Source organism: Mirounga angustirostris, unplaced genomic scaffold, assembly GCF_029215605.1.
Source record: "Mirounga angustirostris isolate CCGP_5_RB_7025 unplaced genomic scaffold, mMirAng1.0.hap1 SCAF_11, whole genome shotgun sequence".
Lineage (NCBI taxonomy): Eukaryota > Metazoa > Chordata > Mammalia > Carnivora > Phocidae > Mirounga > Mirounga angustirostris.
In genome coordinates this window covers 57,000,806-57,018,994 of record NW_026991719.1, presented here as the reverse complement: position 1 = coordinate 57,018,994, position 18,189 = coordinate 57,000,806, and the positions used below count along the sequence as shown (strand labels likewise).

Below are 18,189 nucleotides of genomic sequence, written 5' to 3'. Positions count from 1 at the left end.
ATTAGAGTGCGTGTGTGTGTGTGTTTGTGAAACTTATTACTGTCTACTGCTGTCATCATGTTACCAGTTCAAGTGAAGTATAGAAACCTTACCTCTAGGGGCGCCTGGGTGGCTCATTTGGTTAAGCATCTGCCTTCAGCTCAGGTCATGATCTCAGGGTCCTGGGATCGAGCCCTGTGTCAGGCTCCCTGCTCAGTGGGGAGTCTGCTTCTCCCTCTCCCTTTGCCCCTCCCCCCTGCTCGTGTGCGACCTCTCTCTCACACTGTCTCTCTCTCTCAAGTGAATAAATAAAATCTTTAAATAAATAGAAACCTTACCTCTCTTTACCCTCCCCCACTTAATAATTGACCTAAATTGTCCTGTATATACATTTAGAACCACATCAGTGTTGTAATTTTCACTTCAACCTTCAACCATAATTTAGAAAACTCAAAGGAGAAGGAAAGCTCATTGTATTTACAGGTTTACTATTTTCTTTTTTCCTTTTGGATGTTGCAAGGTTCCTTTCTTATCCTTTCTTTTCTGTTTGGAGAGCTTCCTTTAGCCATTCTTTTAAGTAGGTTCCCTGCCCAACGTGGGGCTTGAATTCATGACCCTGATTGAGAGTCACACGCTCTACAGACTGAGCCAGCCAGGCGCCCCGCCTTTAGCCATTTTTTTAGAGAAGATCTGTTGATGATAAATTCTCATAGTTTCTCTGTATCTGATAATGTCTCTATCTCTCTGTCATTCCCAAAAGATGTTTTTGTTACAAGATTCCAGGTTGATGATCCTTTTCTTTCAGTACTTCAAAAATATTGTGTCACTTCTCTGGCCTCCAGGGCTTCTGGTGAGAAATCTGCTAATGTTTAACTTGTTTTCTCCCTGTAAGTAAAGTGTTATTTTTCTTTGGCTGCCTTCAATATTTTTTTTGTCTTTAGTTTCAGAAGTTGGACTATGATGTCTCTTGGGTGGATTTCTTTGAGTTTATATTGTTTGGGATTCACTCAGCTTTGTGAATCTGTAGGTTTATGTCTTTTGCCAAATTTGGTAAGTTTTCACACATAATTTCTTCAAGTACTTTCTCAGCCCGACCCTCTTTGTCCTCTCTTTCCAGGACTCTGATGACAGAAAGGTTAAAACCTTTGTCATTGTCCCATGAGTCCCTGGTGGCTTTATTCTCTTACTTTTTTGTCCATTTCCTTCTGTTGTTCAGATTGAGTAATTTCTATTCTTTGAGTTCACTGATCATTCCTCTGCCTCCTCCATCCTGCTGTTGAACCTATTCATGGAGGGGTTTTTTTTCCTTTTTTTAATTTGTTAGTTGTTTGTTTATCAAGAGAAACTATTCCATAACCCAATATTCATGTTTCATAGTTCAGGAACACAGGTCAGTGACAAACTTCAATGGAACTCAACCCAAAGGAATTCTTTACATTCCAAAATCACTGTGCACTCTGAAAGATACCACCCATCTTCATCTCCTCAAAATCTCTCATGGAATCATAATTTCTGTAGAAATCTGCATATGCCTTCTTTCTTGGTTCTGCCACAGCAAACTTATAGAAAGCTGCAAGCCCCAGGGATACAGAAATGCTCTGGCAGTATGAAATCACAGAAGCTTGGCCAGAAGGCCTCACATCTGAGGTTTCTTCAAAGCACTGAAAGTCATGGTAGTTACTCTCCTCAACACCAACCTCAAACCCAACGTCTTTCCTAACTGATACTCATGGAGGTTTTTATTTCAGCTATTACATTTTCCAGTTCTGAAATTTCCATAGGTTATTCTTTATATCTTCTGGTTTTTTGCTGAGACTTTTTTTTTTTTTTAAGATTTTATTTATTTATTTGACAGAGACACAGCAAGAGAGGGAACACAAGCAGGGGGAGTGGGGGAGGGAGAAGCAGTCTGATGCGGGGCTCGATCCCAGGACCCTGCGATCATGAGCTGAGCAGAAGGCAGCCGCTTAACGGACTGAGCCACCCAGGCACCCCTTGCTGAGACTTTCTATTTTTTTCTTTGAAGTATGTACATTATGGAAGCATTTTTATGACGGTTACTTTATTTTTTTAAGTTTTTATTTAAATTCCCCTTAGTTAACATACAGTGTAATATTAGTTTCAGGTGTGCAATTTAGTGATTCGACACTGCAGTACAGCACCTGGTGCTCATCACAATCAGTGCACTTCTTAATCCCCACCACCTACGGAACCCATCCCCTTACCCACCTCCCCTCTGGTAACCATTAGTTTGTTCTCTATATCGTTAAGAGTCTCTTTGTTTCCTGGTTTGCCTCTCTCTTTTTTCCCCTCAGTGATCATCTGTTTTGTTTCTTAAATTCCACATATGAGTGAAATCTTATGGTATTTGTCTTTCTCTGACTGACTTATTTCACTTGGCAGGATTTCATTCTTTTTGATGGCTGAGTAACATTCTATTTTGTGTGTCTAGTGTGTATATATATATATATATATATGTCTGTATGTTTATATATATGTATCTATATATATATAGATACACACACACACACACATATATATATATACATACCACCTCTTCTTTATCCATTCATCAGTCAACATTTGGGCTCTTTCCATAATTTGGCTTTGTAGATAATGTAGCTATAGACAGCAGTGTGCATATATCCTTTCAGATTAGTATTTTGTATTCTTTGGGTAAATACTTAGTAGTGCAATTGTTGGATCATAAGGTAGTTCTGTTTTTAACTTTCTGAGGAAACTCCACAGTGTTTTCCACAGTGGCTGCACCAGTTTGCATTCCCACCAACAGTGCAAGAGGGTTCCCCTTTCTCCACATTCTTGCCAACACCTGTTATTTCTTGTGTTGTTGATTTTAGCCATTCTGACTGGTGTGAGGCGGTATCTCACTGTGGTTTTGATTTGTATTTCCCTGATGATGAGCATGATGTTGAGCATCTTTTCATGTGTCTATTGGCCTTCTGTATGTCTTTGGAAAAATGTCTCTTCCAGTCTTCTGCTCATTTTTTAATTGGATTATTTGTGCTTTGGATGTTGGATTTTACACGTTCTTTATATATTTTGGATACTGTTTACCAGATATGTCATATGCAAATATCTTCTCCCATTCCATAGATTGCCTTTTAATTTTGTTGATTGTTTCCTTCACTATGCTATGATGGTTAATTTAAAATCTTTGTCAGATATTGTAACATTTCTGTCGTCTTGGTGTTGGCATCAATTGACTGTCTTTTTTCATTCAATCTGAGTTCTTCCTAGTTCTTGGTCTGATGAATAATTTCTTATTGAAACCTGGACATTTTCATGTTATGTTTGTGAGACTCTGGATCTCATTTGAACCTTCTGTTTTAGCTGGATTTCTCTGGCACTGCTATGCCAGGGAAGAGAGTTTGGCCTTATTACTTCCAGGTAGAAATAGACGCTCAGGTTCCCCACTTGGCCTGCATTGATACTCAAGGGGGAGGATTCCTTGTTACTGCTGGGTGGAAATGGTGCCCCACATGGTCTCCACTGACACCATGGTGGGGGTGCCTCATTATCTGCTGTGCGATGGTTAAAGTCCTGCCTCTTCACAAGTGTTTGCAGACTCTGTTCGTCCTTTGTTCCACCTTCTCTGGGGGTGGAAATCTAGGTTCCACTGATACTTCAGAGGGTAGGAGAATGCCTCATTACCAGCCATTGGGGATGAAAGTCTTGTCTCCCTATCTGGCATTCTCTGATACCATGCAGGCAGTGGTTGGCGTGCCTCATTACACCCTCACAAGGATAGAAATTTAGGCTCCCCACTTGGCTTTTGCTGGAGTGGGTGGGGCTAGGACCACAGTGTTTTCTGCAATGTTCAGCTGTAATGGGATAGTTAATGTCTAAAGGTTTTCTGTCTTGCATTGCTGCCCTTTTCCTGGTACTTTGTCTAGGGAGAACATACTTTTCGTGGGGCGTTTGTTTGTCTGTGCCTGTTGGCATCTCTAGCACCGACTGTCAGATGTACGAACAACTGAAAACCCAGGGAACTCACCAGTATATCATTCCTTGGCCCCAAGGTCCCTAGCCAGTCTTCCTTCTCTCTACCTTTCAGAGTCTTTTATTTGTTTTATGAGTAATATCTTTTTGAGTCTTCTTATGGTTATTTTATGAACAATGTCTAGGGTTTTAGTTGTACTTAGTAGAAGGAATAGAGATAAGTACATCTACTCCGTCTCATAGAAATGGAAGTTCCCTGGTTCATTGTTATGACCATACAGAAACATAGGTAATAGGGGGAAATCCCTATACATTTTTAAATAAAAGGGACAAACGAAATCTCACAGCTGACATCTGAGTCACAGAGAGTCACAAAGGCATGTTGCATAACCAGCAAGAAGCCCAGGAGAAAGCAGCCTCATTTCTTTTACAAAGGAAGCTAAGGTGATTCAAACTACTGAGCTATACTTTCTAGGAGTTTGCTCCTCAGAGTAGAGTCCATGGACCAGTAGCATCAGCAATCCCCTGGGAGCTTGTAAGAAGTGGCGAAACTCAGGCCCCATCCCAGAACAACTGAATCAGAATCTTCATTTTAACAATATCCCCAAGTGACTTGTATGCACTGTGAAATTTGAGAAACACTGCTTGCCCATTTGTCAGTATCATCTTTCCTTTCATGTTTAGTATTGACAGAATTACTACTTCTGCCAATCTTATAATAGCTTATAAACAAGACTTAGGATCTAAAGCTTCATTCATTGACTGATAGAATTTAGAACTGAAATGAATGATCTTTAAAGTTAATCCATTTCAATTTTATTATTTCGTAAACTGAGGCCTTGAAAGATTAAATATCTTACGCAAGTTCATGCAGCTATGTAAAAGCAAAGCTGAGAATTGAACCTGGTGCACTTTCTTCATAGCACAATGGTCCTAGGGTTTTTCCTTCATCAAATTTTTCTTCTTCCAAGCTTCACATCTCCTTGTAGCTGGAATTGAGGTTAATGCAAAGAAATCTTCGATCCAGGCTTAGATATCGTGTCTCTTCTGGATTTCTGTAGTTAGTTTCCTAAGTGGTCTCTAACTCCCCTCCAGTTCTACCTGTTCATCCCTATTAAATATGTCGCCCTAAAACACCAACTTTGTTACATCACTCCTTTTTCCCCATGTTTCCTTTTCCCCCCCAAATCTCTGATAGCTCTGCATTCTCTAAATTCTTACCCTCACTCTCAAGGTTATCTATAACTTCATCCAGCCTCCCCAAAAAAGATAGAGTGTTTCCCCCACAGAACTGTAGGCAATATTCTCCTTATTATCAATCTTCACCTCTTCTCCCTTCTTCCTCTTAGAACAAAGCAGGATCTTCCCTCAAGACAACATGTCCCTCACTAATTGTTTTTGTGGAGGGCTCATCTTCTCCCACTCCCTTTTTCTTGGCAGAAGAAGAAACTAAATTACCTGAATCCCTGCTTCGTGTTATCACTTTGTGCTTTTTACACACCATCTTCCTGCTGCTTTTCTTCACTTAAAATCTGTCTTCTGTCTCTTTATTATCAGTGTTGTCATGAACTAGCGCTTTCTGAGCCCAATTTTTTCTTCCTTGGTAACTTCAGTTTATTATCCTAAGTGACTTTGGCATCCATGTTATCAATTCATCCACCTCATGATGGGGGGGGATGTTTTTGCTCTTTAGCCACTGTCTATACCCCATATAAGCTCCATTTCCAAGATTGTCAACTCAAAGTTTTTCTAGTTACTATAATCTCTTACTTCCCCACACCTATTCTTTGCTCTCACTTGGACTTCAAATAACTCAGCTCTTCCCATTCTCTTTTAGACCAATGTAACCACATCCCTTTTTTCCTTTTCTTTTTCTTTCTTTCTTTCTTTCTTTCTTTCTTTCTTTCTTTCTTTCTTTCTTTCTCTTTCTTTTTTCTTTTTTCGGTCATGCCTGCTGTTTCATTTTTTTCCCTAGCCTAGTGACCTACCACCATCAGTCTTTCTCTTGATATTAATCAGCAGAATCACTAGAGCAAAGCACAGAGCACTGGGTGTTGGGTAAGACTGATGAATCACAGACCTGTACCCCTGAGGCAAATAACACATTGTATGTTAATTATGAAAAAAATAAAAATAAATTCTAAAAACAAAGCACAGAACTGTCCAATATGGATTCATGTTAAACTTTAAATGGGTTCTTGTCACTGCTCAGAAATCCTTTCATTCCTGTCAAGTTTTTTGCAAACTCAAGTAAAATGGCTGCTTCAGGCCTTTTCTGCTCTCATAAAGAGCCTTTTGTACTTTGATAAAAACTTAGAACTACTTCATGATGACCCTAGTAAATGATCTCACCATATCTTTTTAAATGAGAAGATTAAGGACATTAAGTATGAGTTCCCCCATTGGTCCATGTTTCAACCATAACATTCTGCCATTGTACTTCTTTAGTCCTCTTAACCTTTTTCTTAAAGGAAGAGATATTCCTGCAGTCTTATACTGTGAGTTTAATCTTCCTGTACCTCCTGAAGCACTGTACCAGTTCTCCATTATTTTCAATCTGTATCTTTCTACAGATCTTCCCTTTCTGCTCTAAAAATGTCATAGTTCTCCAACAAATGGAATATATACCATGTTCCTGGATGGGGAGGCTTAATAGGACTCAGTTTTCCTAAATTCAATCAAAATAAAAATCTCAATAGTATTTCTTTTTTTCTTAAAGATTTTATTTATTTATTTGACAGAGAGAGAGAGCGCACAAGCAGGGGGAACAGCAGGCAGAGGGAGAGGGAGAAGCAGGCTCCCCGCTGAGCAGGGAGCCCGATGTGGGGCTCCATCCCAGGACCCTGGGATCATGACCTGAGCTGAAGGCAGACACTTAAGTGACTGAACCACCCAGATGTTCCTCAATAGGATTTCTTAATAGGATTTTTTGAATAAAATGTGATGATGCTAAAATTCCCCCAAAGAAAATAAGCCAAGGGAAGACTTGACTGATCAAATATAAAAACTATAATGTATTATTAATTTTGAAAGTATGATATTAGTTTAAACAAAAACACAATAATAGAAGAGGATAGAGCCCAGAAAAAGACCACATTTCTATGAGAATGTAGTATGCAATGAAGGAAGTATATCAAATCACTGAGAGAAAGATGGTCTATTTAAAAAATGACATAAGGACAATTTAGGGGCGCCTGGGTGGCTCAGTCATTAAGCGTCTGCCTTCGGCTCAGGTCATGATCCCAGGGTCCTGGGATCGAGCCCCGCATCCAGCTCCCTGCTCAGCAGAGAGCCTGCTTCTCCCCCTGCCTGCCGCCCCCCTACTTGTGCTCTCTCTCTCTCTGACAAATGAATAAATAAAATCTTTAAAAAAAAATGACATAAGGACAATTCAAAAAGTAAAGTTAAAGCCTTACCTTTAAACTGAGAGCCAGTATAACACAGTGGTTGAACACAGACTTTGGAGCCAGGCTGCCCATTTAAAATCTGGCTACACCATTTATTAGCCGTATGACCTTGGTCTTATCACCGAACTCTCTGTGCCTCTGTCTCCTCATCTGTAAAATAAAGATAATAGGGCGCCTGGGTGGCTCAGTCGGTTAAGCGGCTGCCTTCGGCTCAGGTCATGATCCTGGAGTCCCCGGATCGAGTCCCGCATGGGGCTCCCTGCTCGGCAGGGAGCCTGCTTCTCCCTCTGACCCTCCCCCCTCTCATGTGCTTGCTCTCTCTCATTCTCTCTGTCTCAAATAAATAAATAAAATCTTTAAAAAAAAAACACACACAGAAAAAAATAAATAAAATAAAATAAAGATAATAATAGTACCTACTTTATAGTGTTATTAGTAATATTAAATAATTAATATATGTTAAGTACTTAGCTGTCTAGCACATAGTAGTATATAAGTGGTAAGTATTCATACTGTTTTTTTACCTCATACCACGCACAAAAATAAAGACCAAAAGAATGAATATCCAGATGGATTAAAGAACTAAACATGAGGGGTGGCTCTCTTAGTTAGGACGCTGACTCTTGATTTCGGCTCAGGTCATGATCTCAGGGTCCTGGGATTGAGCCCTAGGTTGGGCTCTGCACTCAGTGGGGAGTCTGCTTGAGGGTTTGCTCTCTGCCCCTCCCCCAGCTCGTGCTCTCTCTCTCTCTCTCTCTCTCCCTCCCTCTCAAATCAATAAATAAATCTTAAAAAACAAAAAACAACTATGGGGCACCTAGGTGGCTCAGTCACTTGGGCATCTGACTCATGATTTCAGCTCAGGTCATAGTCTCAGGGTCATGGGATCGAGCCCCACGTCTGCTTGGGATGCTCTCTCTCCCTCCCCCCCAGCCCCTCCCCCCACTCGCACACGCACTGTCTCTCTCTCTCTAAAATGAATAAATAAATCTTTAAAAACTAAAATTAAAAATTAAAAAAGAACTAAACATAAAATCAAAGATATAAAGGTATTAAGAGAAAATATAGGAAAATAGGTTTTTTAATTATGGGATGGAGAGGACCCACCCAGAAGTGGTACAGGAAAAAAAAATAGATTCAGTTACAGAAATTTTTTAAAGATTTTATTTATTTATTTGACAGAGAGAGAGCAAGCACAAGCAGGGGGAGGGACAGAGGGAGAGGGAGAAGCAGGCTCCTCGCTGAGCAGGGAGCCTGATGCAGGACTCGATCCCAGGACCCTGGGATCATGATCTGAGCTGAAGGCAGTTACTTAACCGACTGAGCCACCCAGGCACCCCTCAGTTATATAAATTAGTGAATGACCCAAGATACCACAGAAAGCTTTAAAATAAGCCACGGACTTAGATAAAATATTTGTAGCATTTTTATTTTTATTTATTTTTTCATTTGAGTTGACACACAATGTTACATTAGTTTCAGGTTTACAACTTAGCGACTTGACAAAGTTTATACATTATGCCGTGTTTGGCACAAGTGTAGCTGCCATCTGTCCCATTACACCCATTACATGGCTAGTACAACATCACTGACTGTACCCCTTATGCTGTGCCTTTATTCCTGTGACCTATCCATTCCGTAACTGGGAGCCTGGATCTCTTTCTCCCCTTCATCCATTTTGCTCAACCCCCACCTCTCTCCGCTTCGGCAGCCATCAGTTAGTTCTCTGTGTTTATAAGTTTGATTCTGCTTTTTGTTTGTGTATTCATTTGTTGTTTGGGGTTTTTTTTTAAGGTTCCACTTATGAGTGAAATCCTATGGTATTTGTCTTTCTCAGTCTGACTTCTTTCACTTAGCGTAACACCTTCCAGGTCCATCCATTCCTGTTGTCTCAAGTGGCATGAGCTCATCCTTTTTTATGGCTGTGTAATATTCGTGTGTGTGTGTGTGTGTGTGTGTGTGTACACCACACTTTCCTTATCCATTTGTCTGTCAATGGACACATAGGTTATTTCCGTATCTTGGCTATAATGTTGCAATAAACATAGGGGTGCATATATCTTTTTGAATTAGTGTTTTTGTTTTCTTTGTGTAAATACCCAATTGTGGAATTACTAGATCATATGGTATTTCTATTTTTAATTTTTTGAGGGACCTCCATACTGTTTTCCACAGTGGCTGCACCAGTTTGCATTCCCACCAACAATGCATGAGGGTTCCTTTTTCTCCACGTCCTCACCAACACTTGTTATTTCTTGTCATTTTGATTTTAGCCCATCTAACTGGTGTAAGCCGATATCTTATTGTGGTTTTGATGTGCATTTCCCTGATGATGAGTGATGTTGAGCCTCTTTTCATGTGTCTGTTCACCATCTGTAGGTCTTCTTTGGAAAATGTCTGCTCAGGTCCTCTGTCCATTATTTTAATCAGATTGTTTTTGGGGGGTTGAGTGGTGTACACTTTTTATATATTTTGGTTAGTACCTTGTCAGATATATATCATTTGCAAATATCTTCTCCTGTTCATCACGTTGTCTTTTTATTTTGTTTCTGGTTTCCTTTGCTGTGCAAAAGTTTTTTATTTAAATGGCAGTCCCAATAGTTTATTTTTGCTTTTGTTTCCCTGGCCTTAGGAAACATCTAGAAAAATGTTGCTATGACTGATGTCAGAGAAAGTACGGCTTGTGTTCTCTTCTAGGATTTTTATGGTTTCAGGTCTCACATTTAGGTCTTTCATTCATTTTGAGTTTGTTTTTGTGTATGGTCTTAGAAAGTGGTCCAGTTTCATTCTTTTACATGTGGCTGTCCAGTTTTCCTGGCACCATTTATTGAAAATACTATCTTTTCCTCCGTTGTATATTATTACCTCCTTTGTCATAGATTAATTGACCATATAATCATGGGTTTGTTTCTGGGGTCTCTGTTCTGCTCCATTCATCTATGTATCCATTTTTAAATTAAAAATCAATAAGAAAAGATTACCAACACCAGAAAAAAATGAGCAAAAGCAATAGCTTTTTTTTGTAGCCAGGTAAGCTACAAAAGAAGACCTGCAGTTGGCTAAGAAACACATACAAAAGGTGTTCAACCACAGAATTAATCAAATCAAGGAAATCTATATAAACAACAATATATTTCTTTGTTAACATCAGGTGAAAATGGAGACATTTTCCCTAAATTGGAGGTTGTGCTTGGGAAAATAACCAGTCAAAGGCTTGTGAGTGCCCCTGGCTTCTACTCTTATCCGTGCCACAAGCATACTGTGTGGCCCTAGGCAGATGGCACTGAATATCTTGGCCTCAGTTTCCTTATTAATAAAAGGAGGTTTCTAGAGACTTCCACCTCTATAATGGCAATATGAGAATCTGAATGGGCATGTTCCCCAGCAAAACAACCACACTGGTGAAAATTATAGAAAAAACAACTAGGGGCACCTGAGTGGCTCAGTTGGTTAAGCATCCAACTCTTGATTTCAGCCCAGGTTATGGTTTCAGGTTCGTGAGCTTGAACCCTGCATCAGGCTTCTCATTCAGCGGGGAGTCTGCTTGAGGATTCTCTCCCTCTGCCCCTCCCCCCCACTGGCTCGCGTGCTCTCTCGCTCTCTCTCTCTTAAACAAAAATAAATAAATATAGGGGTGCCTGGGTGGCTCAGTCGTTAAGCGTCTGCCTTCGGCTCAGGTCATGATCCCAGGGTCCTGGGATCGAGCCCCGCATCGGGCTTCCTGCTCGGCGGGAAGCCTGCTTCTCCCTCTCCCACTCCCCCTGCTCCTGTGCACTTACGCTCTCTCTCTCTCTCTCCCTCTCAAATAAATAAAATCTTTAAAAACAAATAAATCTTTTAAAAGAAGGAAAAGAAAGAAAAAGCAATAAAGTCTTTAGAAATTGTTTTAAGAGCATACAGAAAATGGAAAAGGGCCTCTTCAAGAAAATCTACTAAATCTTGGTAGGATCCTTGGGAGTCTGTGCTGCTTGAGCCACGACCCACTCGGCGCCCTCCCCCACCCCCAGCTCAGCATGAGGGAAGCTCCACTCCAGGAAACTGTGGCCATGGAAACAATGCTCCTCAGCCTCCCAGTCGAACGATACGCTGGCCCACAAAGAGCAGCAGGCTGTCAGCACTTCTCTCCCACCTTCAGCTCCAAGCTACAAAGGCTAAATTTTTGGCAAGTATGGCCAAAAGAGTGAGGCCTCCCTTCCTTCTCCCAGCCCCCACTTAGAGGGCGAAGGACCTTCCTCAGGCAAGTCAGACCACCGGGACCCTTGCCCCAGCTAACTCGGAGGGCAGAGGTTCCCCACCCAAAGAGGCAAGCCGAGAACACTAGAGACTACCGCCCTACCCAGTACCCTACTCTAAAAGCAGGTGTATCACTCAGAAGAAAGGGGTCCACTGCCCCCCGCCAAAGCTCTGGAGCAGGGACTTAGAGATTTTCTCCCGGGGTAAGGGCAATCTATAAGAACAGAGGCTGTGTCCTGAGAAGCAACATAAGAGGCTTCTCATGTGAGGGGAACAGACTTTGCCATAAAAAGAAATGAGTTACTGACACATACTACAACACGGATGGATCTTGAAAACATTATGCTAAGTGAAAGATGCCTCTTATAAGGACCACATACTGGGTGACTCCATTTATCTGAAATGTCCAGAACAGGCCAATCTAGAAGAGAGAGAAATGAGATTAGTAATTGCCGAAAGATGTGGGAAGAGTATTGGGGGAAATGGGGAGTGACTAACGGGCACACGGTTCCCTTTAAAGGGAATAAAAATGTTCTAAAATTAATTGTGGCAATGGTTGCAGAACTCTGTGAATATACTAAAAACCATTGAATTGTACACTGTAAATAGGTAAATTGTATGGCACTTGAATTATATCTCAGTAAAACTGATATACACAATAATCACTTCAGGAGCCCCGAGGAGAACCTAAAGAGACAGTCATTGTGTTCCAGAACACCTAGTTTTGTTAGAAATTTGTATGACTGCTGTATTTATTAAGATGGTGAGGACAGAAAAAGACTGGCTTCTGTTATGAGCCCCAGAAAGTCCTAAGAGCCAACACCTGTATTTGCTGTCATTGACTTGTATGTCACCTAGGCCAGTCTAGGTCGCTTTGGGGTGAGTAGCTGCGCTGATGCATTACTTTATTGAGGATTAGTGATTCTCCTAAGCCACGCTGGACGTGAAATAAAACTCCTGTGGTGTTGCCTAACTCATTGAATGGCTCCATCGTGTTTCTAGTTGCCGATAAGCCAGACACGTAGGCATCACCCCCCATTTCTAGTGTGTCACCAAGTCCTGTCAGTTCTGCCTCCTAAATATCTCAGATTCATTCACTTCTTCCCATCCTCCACCATCACCAGCCTAGTTCAAGTTATCGTCTTCGCCTCAGCTACTGTAGGAAACGTTTAGCTGGTCTCCTTGCATCTCTTGCTTTCTTCCATACCTTTTTCCATCAAGTGACCAGAATGATGTTTTAAATTTTCAAATATGTGACCTTGCTTATCTTCGTCTGTAGTTTCCCAGTGCTCTTAAAGACCAGAATTCTGAATGTGGCCTACATGGCCCTTGCCTCCTTGTCTGTCCTCATCTTGAGCCACTCTTTCCCTCACTCCCTGCCCCGTTAGCCACACTGTACTGAGCGGCGCCGCAAATTCCTGACTGCTAACAAATCTGAGAGCCTCTTTCTTTACCCCGGCCCTCATTATTAACCTCTGCCTCCTCACTGAAATTTGTTCCTGTGTCCTTTATTTTCACACCGCTCCTCTGCATTATCTTTTCACTCCTCCACCCAACTGTGAACATTTCCATGATTCTCTGCTCTTTCCTTCTCTATATTCTGTAACTCTGTCCTTCAAGTGAATTGATACACTTCAAGTGTTATCTCAGTTCCAGTCCATACGTGCAACAGCTTACCTATCTCCCAAAGCTACCTCAAGCCCAACATGATTAAAGGAGAACTTATCATTATCTTGGTCCCTTATCCCCAGAATCATCTTCCAGTTCCTCCTTTCAATGGTATCAGCATTCCCTCAGCCACTCAAACTATGCACTTTCGAGCCATTTTCAGTTCATGTATCTTTCATTTCCCCTATCAAAGCCGTCACCAGGTTTTATTGATTCTTCCTTTAGAATCTTCCTTACCTCTTTCCATTGCCACTATGTTAGTTCTCCCCGTTGTGCACGTCTTAGTCACTTCATCCTTAGACTCTTAACAGTTCCATTTAAACAGGCCTCGCTGTTTTCTCACACTCACGTCCATCCTAAACACCACTGGCCTTTCACTCTCAAGAAAACTCTAATTTCATCACTATCCGTTCCCTTCTCAGAAACTTTCAGTGATTTCTCATTGCCGGCAGAATACATTCCAAAATCTATGGCTTGTGATGCAAAACCCTTTACGCTCCAGGCCAGTGTTTCACAAACGACATTCCACAAGATGTTAGTAGATGCTCTGCATACCCTGTATTAAGCACAGTCACATGATTTCTTTTCTGTAAAACTTCCTGGGACGCTGAATGAACGAATGTGCATGATACTGCTCCAAGAGGGTATGTGTAGAACGCAGCGTGTCCAAGACATACGGGGCTGAAGAGCCCTGTTTTTATTGACCATCTATTTTTCATGACACTGCTGTTCTGAGGAAAGGATTTAGGACCTACTTAGGTAGCCCTGCCCTACATTTCTCGTCCTAGTTCCCACTAAGTTCCCTACATAAATTGTCTGCTTAGGCCAAACACGTATTAGTCCCCCTGAGACGTGCACAACCTCAGGCACAGCCCAGGTCTTTATTTGTCCTGTTCTGCCCACACGGAATCCCTTCTCTTTCTCTGTATGTCTAGATTATCATTTTTATTGAGATATAAGTCATATATTATACAACTCACAATGGTAAAGTATCCGGTTCTGTGGGTTTTCGTATGTGTTGTGCAAGCGCCATCAGTGTCCGAATCTGTAGCATCGCTGTCACTCTGAAGAGACCCTGTAACCAGCAGGCGTCCTTCGCCATTCCTCCCCGCCCCAGTCCCTGACGGCCACCAGTCTGCTTTCCACGCATTTGCCTCTTGTGGAGATTTCCTGTCATCTCCGGATGTCTAGGTCCGACTCCTCTACCCTCAGGCCGTGTTTGTTCAGTCATCTGGTCGTCCGTTCAGTTACGATCGCGACCCTGTCAGACCCTGTGCCGGGCTGTGACTTTACAAAGGCAGATGCCACGCTGCCTGCAGGGAGCTCCCGGCCGAGTGGGGGAGACGGCCAACACCGTGTTACGAAGTGCTGTTGCGGTGCTGCGAACTGCGGGCCGTAGGAGCCGAGTGGCGCGGGCACCAGGGACTGCCTCACAGAGCGGGGAGCCTTGGGGCATTGAGGCATTCGTTCGTGCATTCATCCATCAAGCATCCGTTGTGCGCCCCTTCCGTGCCGGGCATGGTGCGCAACTAATGAGCAAGGCTAATGCCCTGCACCTCCGCGAACGCAACCGTCTGGCGGAGGACATAAATACATGCACAGGGCCAAAGCGAGGTGCTCGGAGTTGTGTCAGGGACGTAAAGCTTGCTGTGGAAGCAGAGAGAAAGGAGTACGGGACTCTGCTTGTGAGTTTGAAGAGAGAGTAGACATTTACCGAGTGGACAGGGCCGGGAGGTGGCGTTCCAAGGAGAGACGAGACCTCCTCTGACTGCGCCAGTCTGATGCTCGTTTGTTTGTTTTTTAACCGAATTAGAGCACCGACTGCCTGTGTGACTCTGCCTACTCCTTAATCACATGCCTTGTGTAGTCCTCTCTGTACACGGATGCCCTGGCTCCCCAGAGGCACTGTGTGGCCTTTGGGATAAGAGCCTTGTTTGGTCCCTCCTAGCGCCCTCATTCTCAGAGGGTTTTATGCACGGTGATTTCTGTAGACCCAAATGAGTGAAGGCATTTCAGCTGAGACGTGGAAACTCCCAAGAAACCGCGGCCCGAGTCTTCTATCACATTTCCCCCTTCAGGGGCCTGTTGCGTAGATGAAGGGCTTTAACCTGGATCGAGCACGTGAATGCTCCCTTCGTGGTCCATCTCCTATACAAGAACCTGGAAAGTAGCTCCTCAGACCAATCCCTTTCTTTATTGCAAAATCTTGTGATCAGCCACGTTGAAGACTACTCTTAGGTGAAGGGACCGTCTTAGAAATGGGCCCTTTTGTTCATAGCTAGGTACGTGTCGTCAACACAGAAGAGTAGTATTTTCCTTTTAATTACAATGGGTTGACTTTAAATAAAACGGCTTACCCTCCAAAACCAGGTTTTGCCTTAAAGCAAAAACTGAGATTTCCCGGAGAAGGAATTCTGCCTCAAGATTGTAACAGCAAAATCCTGCCCGAGTCTCCAGCCCGCTGGCTTGCCCTACAGATTTCAGACTCAAGATTGCAACATCATCTCTTACCTGAATATGCAGCCTGCTGGCCTCCCCTACAGATTTCCAACTTGCCAGCCCCCACAATTGTGTGAGCCAGTTCCTTAAAATAAATATATATGCAAAACCTAAAGATGAGTATCATTTCTATTCTAAATACCCACTGATTCAGGTCGAGGAAATTAGCAGATTCGATAAAACTGCTTCTTGACAAGCTTCTCTGAGAATTAGAGATAATAGACTGAGGGCACACCAAGGGGAGCCACCAACAAGACAGAGGGTTTTCTCCTGTGTCAGGGAGACCAAGGCTGAGTCCAAGCGGGCCTCGGTGCTTTTTCCAGTTTACATGTCACTTCCTGAGGTCTTGCTGTGGAGCATTCTACAGCTGACAAACCTTCAAGATGCTCTCCTCCTACTCTCGAGGGGCTTGGCATTGTTCATGGAGGCTATGGCTCTTTCCTTGGTGTTAGCAGAGCACCCATGTTTAATAATGTTTAATAATAACGGGCGCAGCACTGATACTGTTCTTTGATTTCAGGAAGGCTACCCAGAAGCAGAGATTCTCTGGCTGATGATCAAGTCCTGGAACACTGGCATATTTATGTATGGCAGGAGAAAGTATGTCTCTGCAGAAAAATGGTGTGGCCTAGCCTTGCGTTTTCTTGACCACCTTGGCTCCCTCAAGAGAAGCTATGAAACTCAGGTGAGGAGGGAAGAGGACTAGGGGGGGCCGAGAGATTCTATCTGGGCACCCGGTAAAGACTCAGCCCTACCTTCTTGGCTGGGAAAGGATCCTGATCATTGTTCCTCGCAGTGCTTCCGCAGAACTACGAGACTTAGGGGACTCTAAACAGTAACGTCTTAGAGTGAAAACCAGGAAGATGGTGAACGCGGGGCAGGGGGCACCTGGGGAGAACAAGTGGAATCTAAGAAGAATGCCCAGATAGAGCTCTGGAAAGATGCATCACCGTCGATGCCAGTGCAAGTGGGGAAGGACTGACCGCTGGGCCAACGATGACGGTTTCCGGAGGTGTTTTCTCGAGGGAGTAGTCTGGGTTGCAGACTTCTGGGCCACTAGCTAACCAGGAGAGGCTTGAGGGGGGGTGGGGGGAAGTCTTGCTACCAAATAAGAGCAAAGGCTATTTTATGGTTTAAGCACCTTCTCCCTTATAATCGCTGCTGTCCCGAGTCAACGGACCTCGTGCGATGGGGTCCCTCTTCCCTAAGAGTCTGGGAAGCGGTGCCACATTTCCTTGTGTCTCAGGAAATCTATCTGCTGTTCTCTTTCCCAGGTGAATATTCTGTATAGTGAGCTTGTGGAAGCGCTGGATCGAAAGAAGGGCTCACTTTTTAATGAAGAGTGAGAAGTGCCGGGACAAGGTGTATGATATGAGCAGGCAGGCTGCCAGCAACCTGAAGATGTTTGGTCCTGAGATGCTGAGCATTTACGTTCTTGCCAGACTTTCTCCTGTTTTGTTACTGTTTTCTCAGGACCTATTTTTGATGTTGTCAAATGACAGTTTCTAAAATAAAAGCATTTTGACTTTTACTGTGGTGACCAGCTCATTTCTGGGGGACAAATAAATTTTCCAGGGTGCTCAGGATATTATATATTGAAATAGCCCACATGAGAGCCGGATGACTCATGCCCCATGTGAACAGAAGGAAATGTTCATCTGAGTCCAACACAGGGTGCATTTCATTCCTGAAGTGCTCAAATTCCCACTACCTGAAGATAACAGAGAACCGTGGGCTCTCCATCAGAAGGACCTTAGTCGTTATTGGGCCCAGAATTGAGCAGACTCATAAACTCGCTTGATGAGGATGGGTTGTCCCGCCTCTTTCAGAGCATATCCTACGACGGGGAACTCCCGAGATAGCTCAATCCCCCTTTTTTGCTCTCTAATTGGTAAATAGCCCTTCCTCATACTGAACAAAAATTTGTCTCCCTATAGAGGTCTGCTCTCTCTGTCCCAGATGCACTTTGGAGAACTGAAGACCGGAAGTCAGGCTCCCCGCTATCCTCCTGGCTTTTTCTTCTGGTTGAACATTCCCAGAGCCCTCAGTGGTTCCTCATCCGATACAGGCCCCTCACCTTCCAGGAGCCAAATCCCACGTTCCAGTGAGGTCTGACCCACACAGAGTTCAGCGGCCTCATTCTGGCTAGACTTGCATTAGTGTACGGTAAGATCACGTTGGCTTTTTTCTCCCAGTTGATTTGGATTAACAGTGTTTAACTTTGGATTTCGAAATAGTTTCATAACTTACAGCAAAAGTGCAGATAAGCACAAAGAACCATACACCCTTCACCGAGCTTCCCTGTGTGTCGACATTTTACCACATTGTTCTGTCATTCTCTTTGTTTCTTTCTAAACCATTTGAGATTAATTTGCAGACCTCTTGCTCTGTGACCCCTTCATACCTCAGTGTGTATTTCCTAAAAACAAGGATAGTCTCTTCT

At 43.0% G+C, this 18,189-nt stretch overlaps 1 protein-coding gene across 2 annotated transcripts in view; it reads left to right on the top strand.

Annotated features, from left to right (window-relative positions):
• The window catches only part of TEX11 (testis expressed 11), a 317,684-nt gene extending 300,409 nt beyond the window's left edge, over positions 1-17,275 (top strand). For both annotated transcript variants that reach the window (XM_064574208.1, XM_045879303.3), the window contains 2 exons: positions 16,267-16,431; positions 17,021-17,275. In XM_064574208.1, coding sequence (XP_064430278.1) covers positions 16,267-16,431; positions 17,021-17,092 — 237 coding nt within the window. In that variant the 3' untranslated portion in view covers positions 17,093-17,275. The remainder of the gene's footprint in view (positions 1-16,266; positions 16,432-17,020) is intronic.
• Positions 17,276-18,189: the final 914 nt, after the last annotated feature.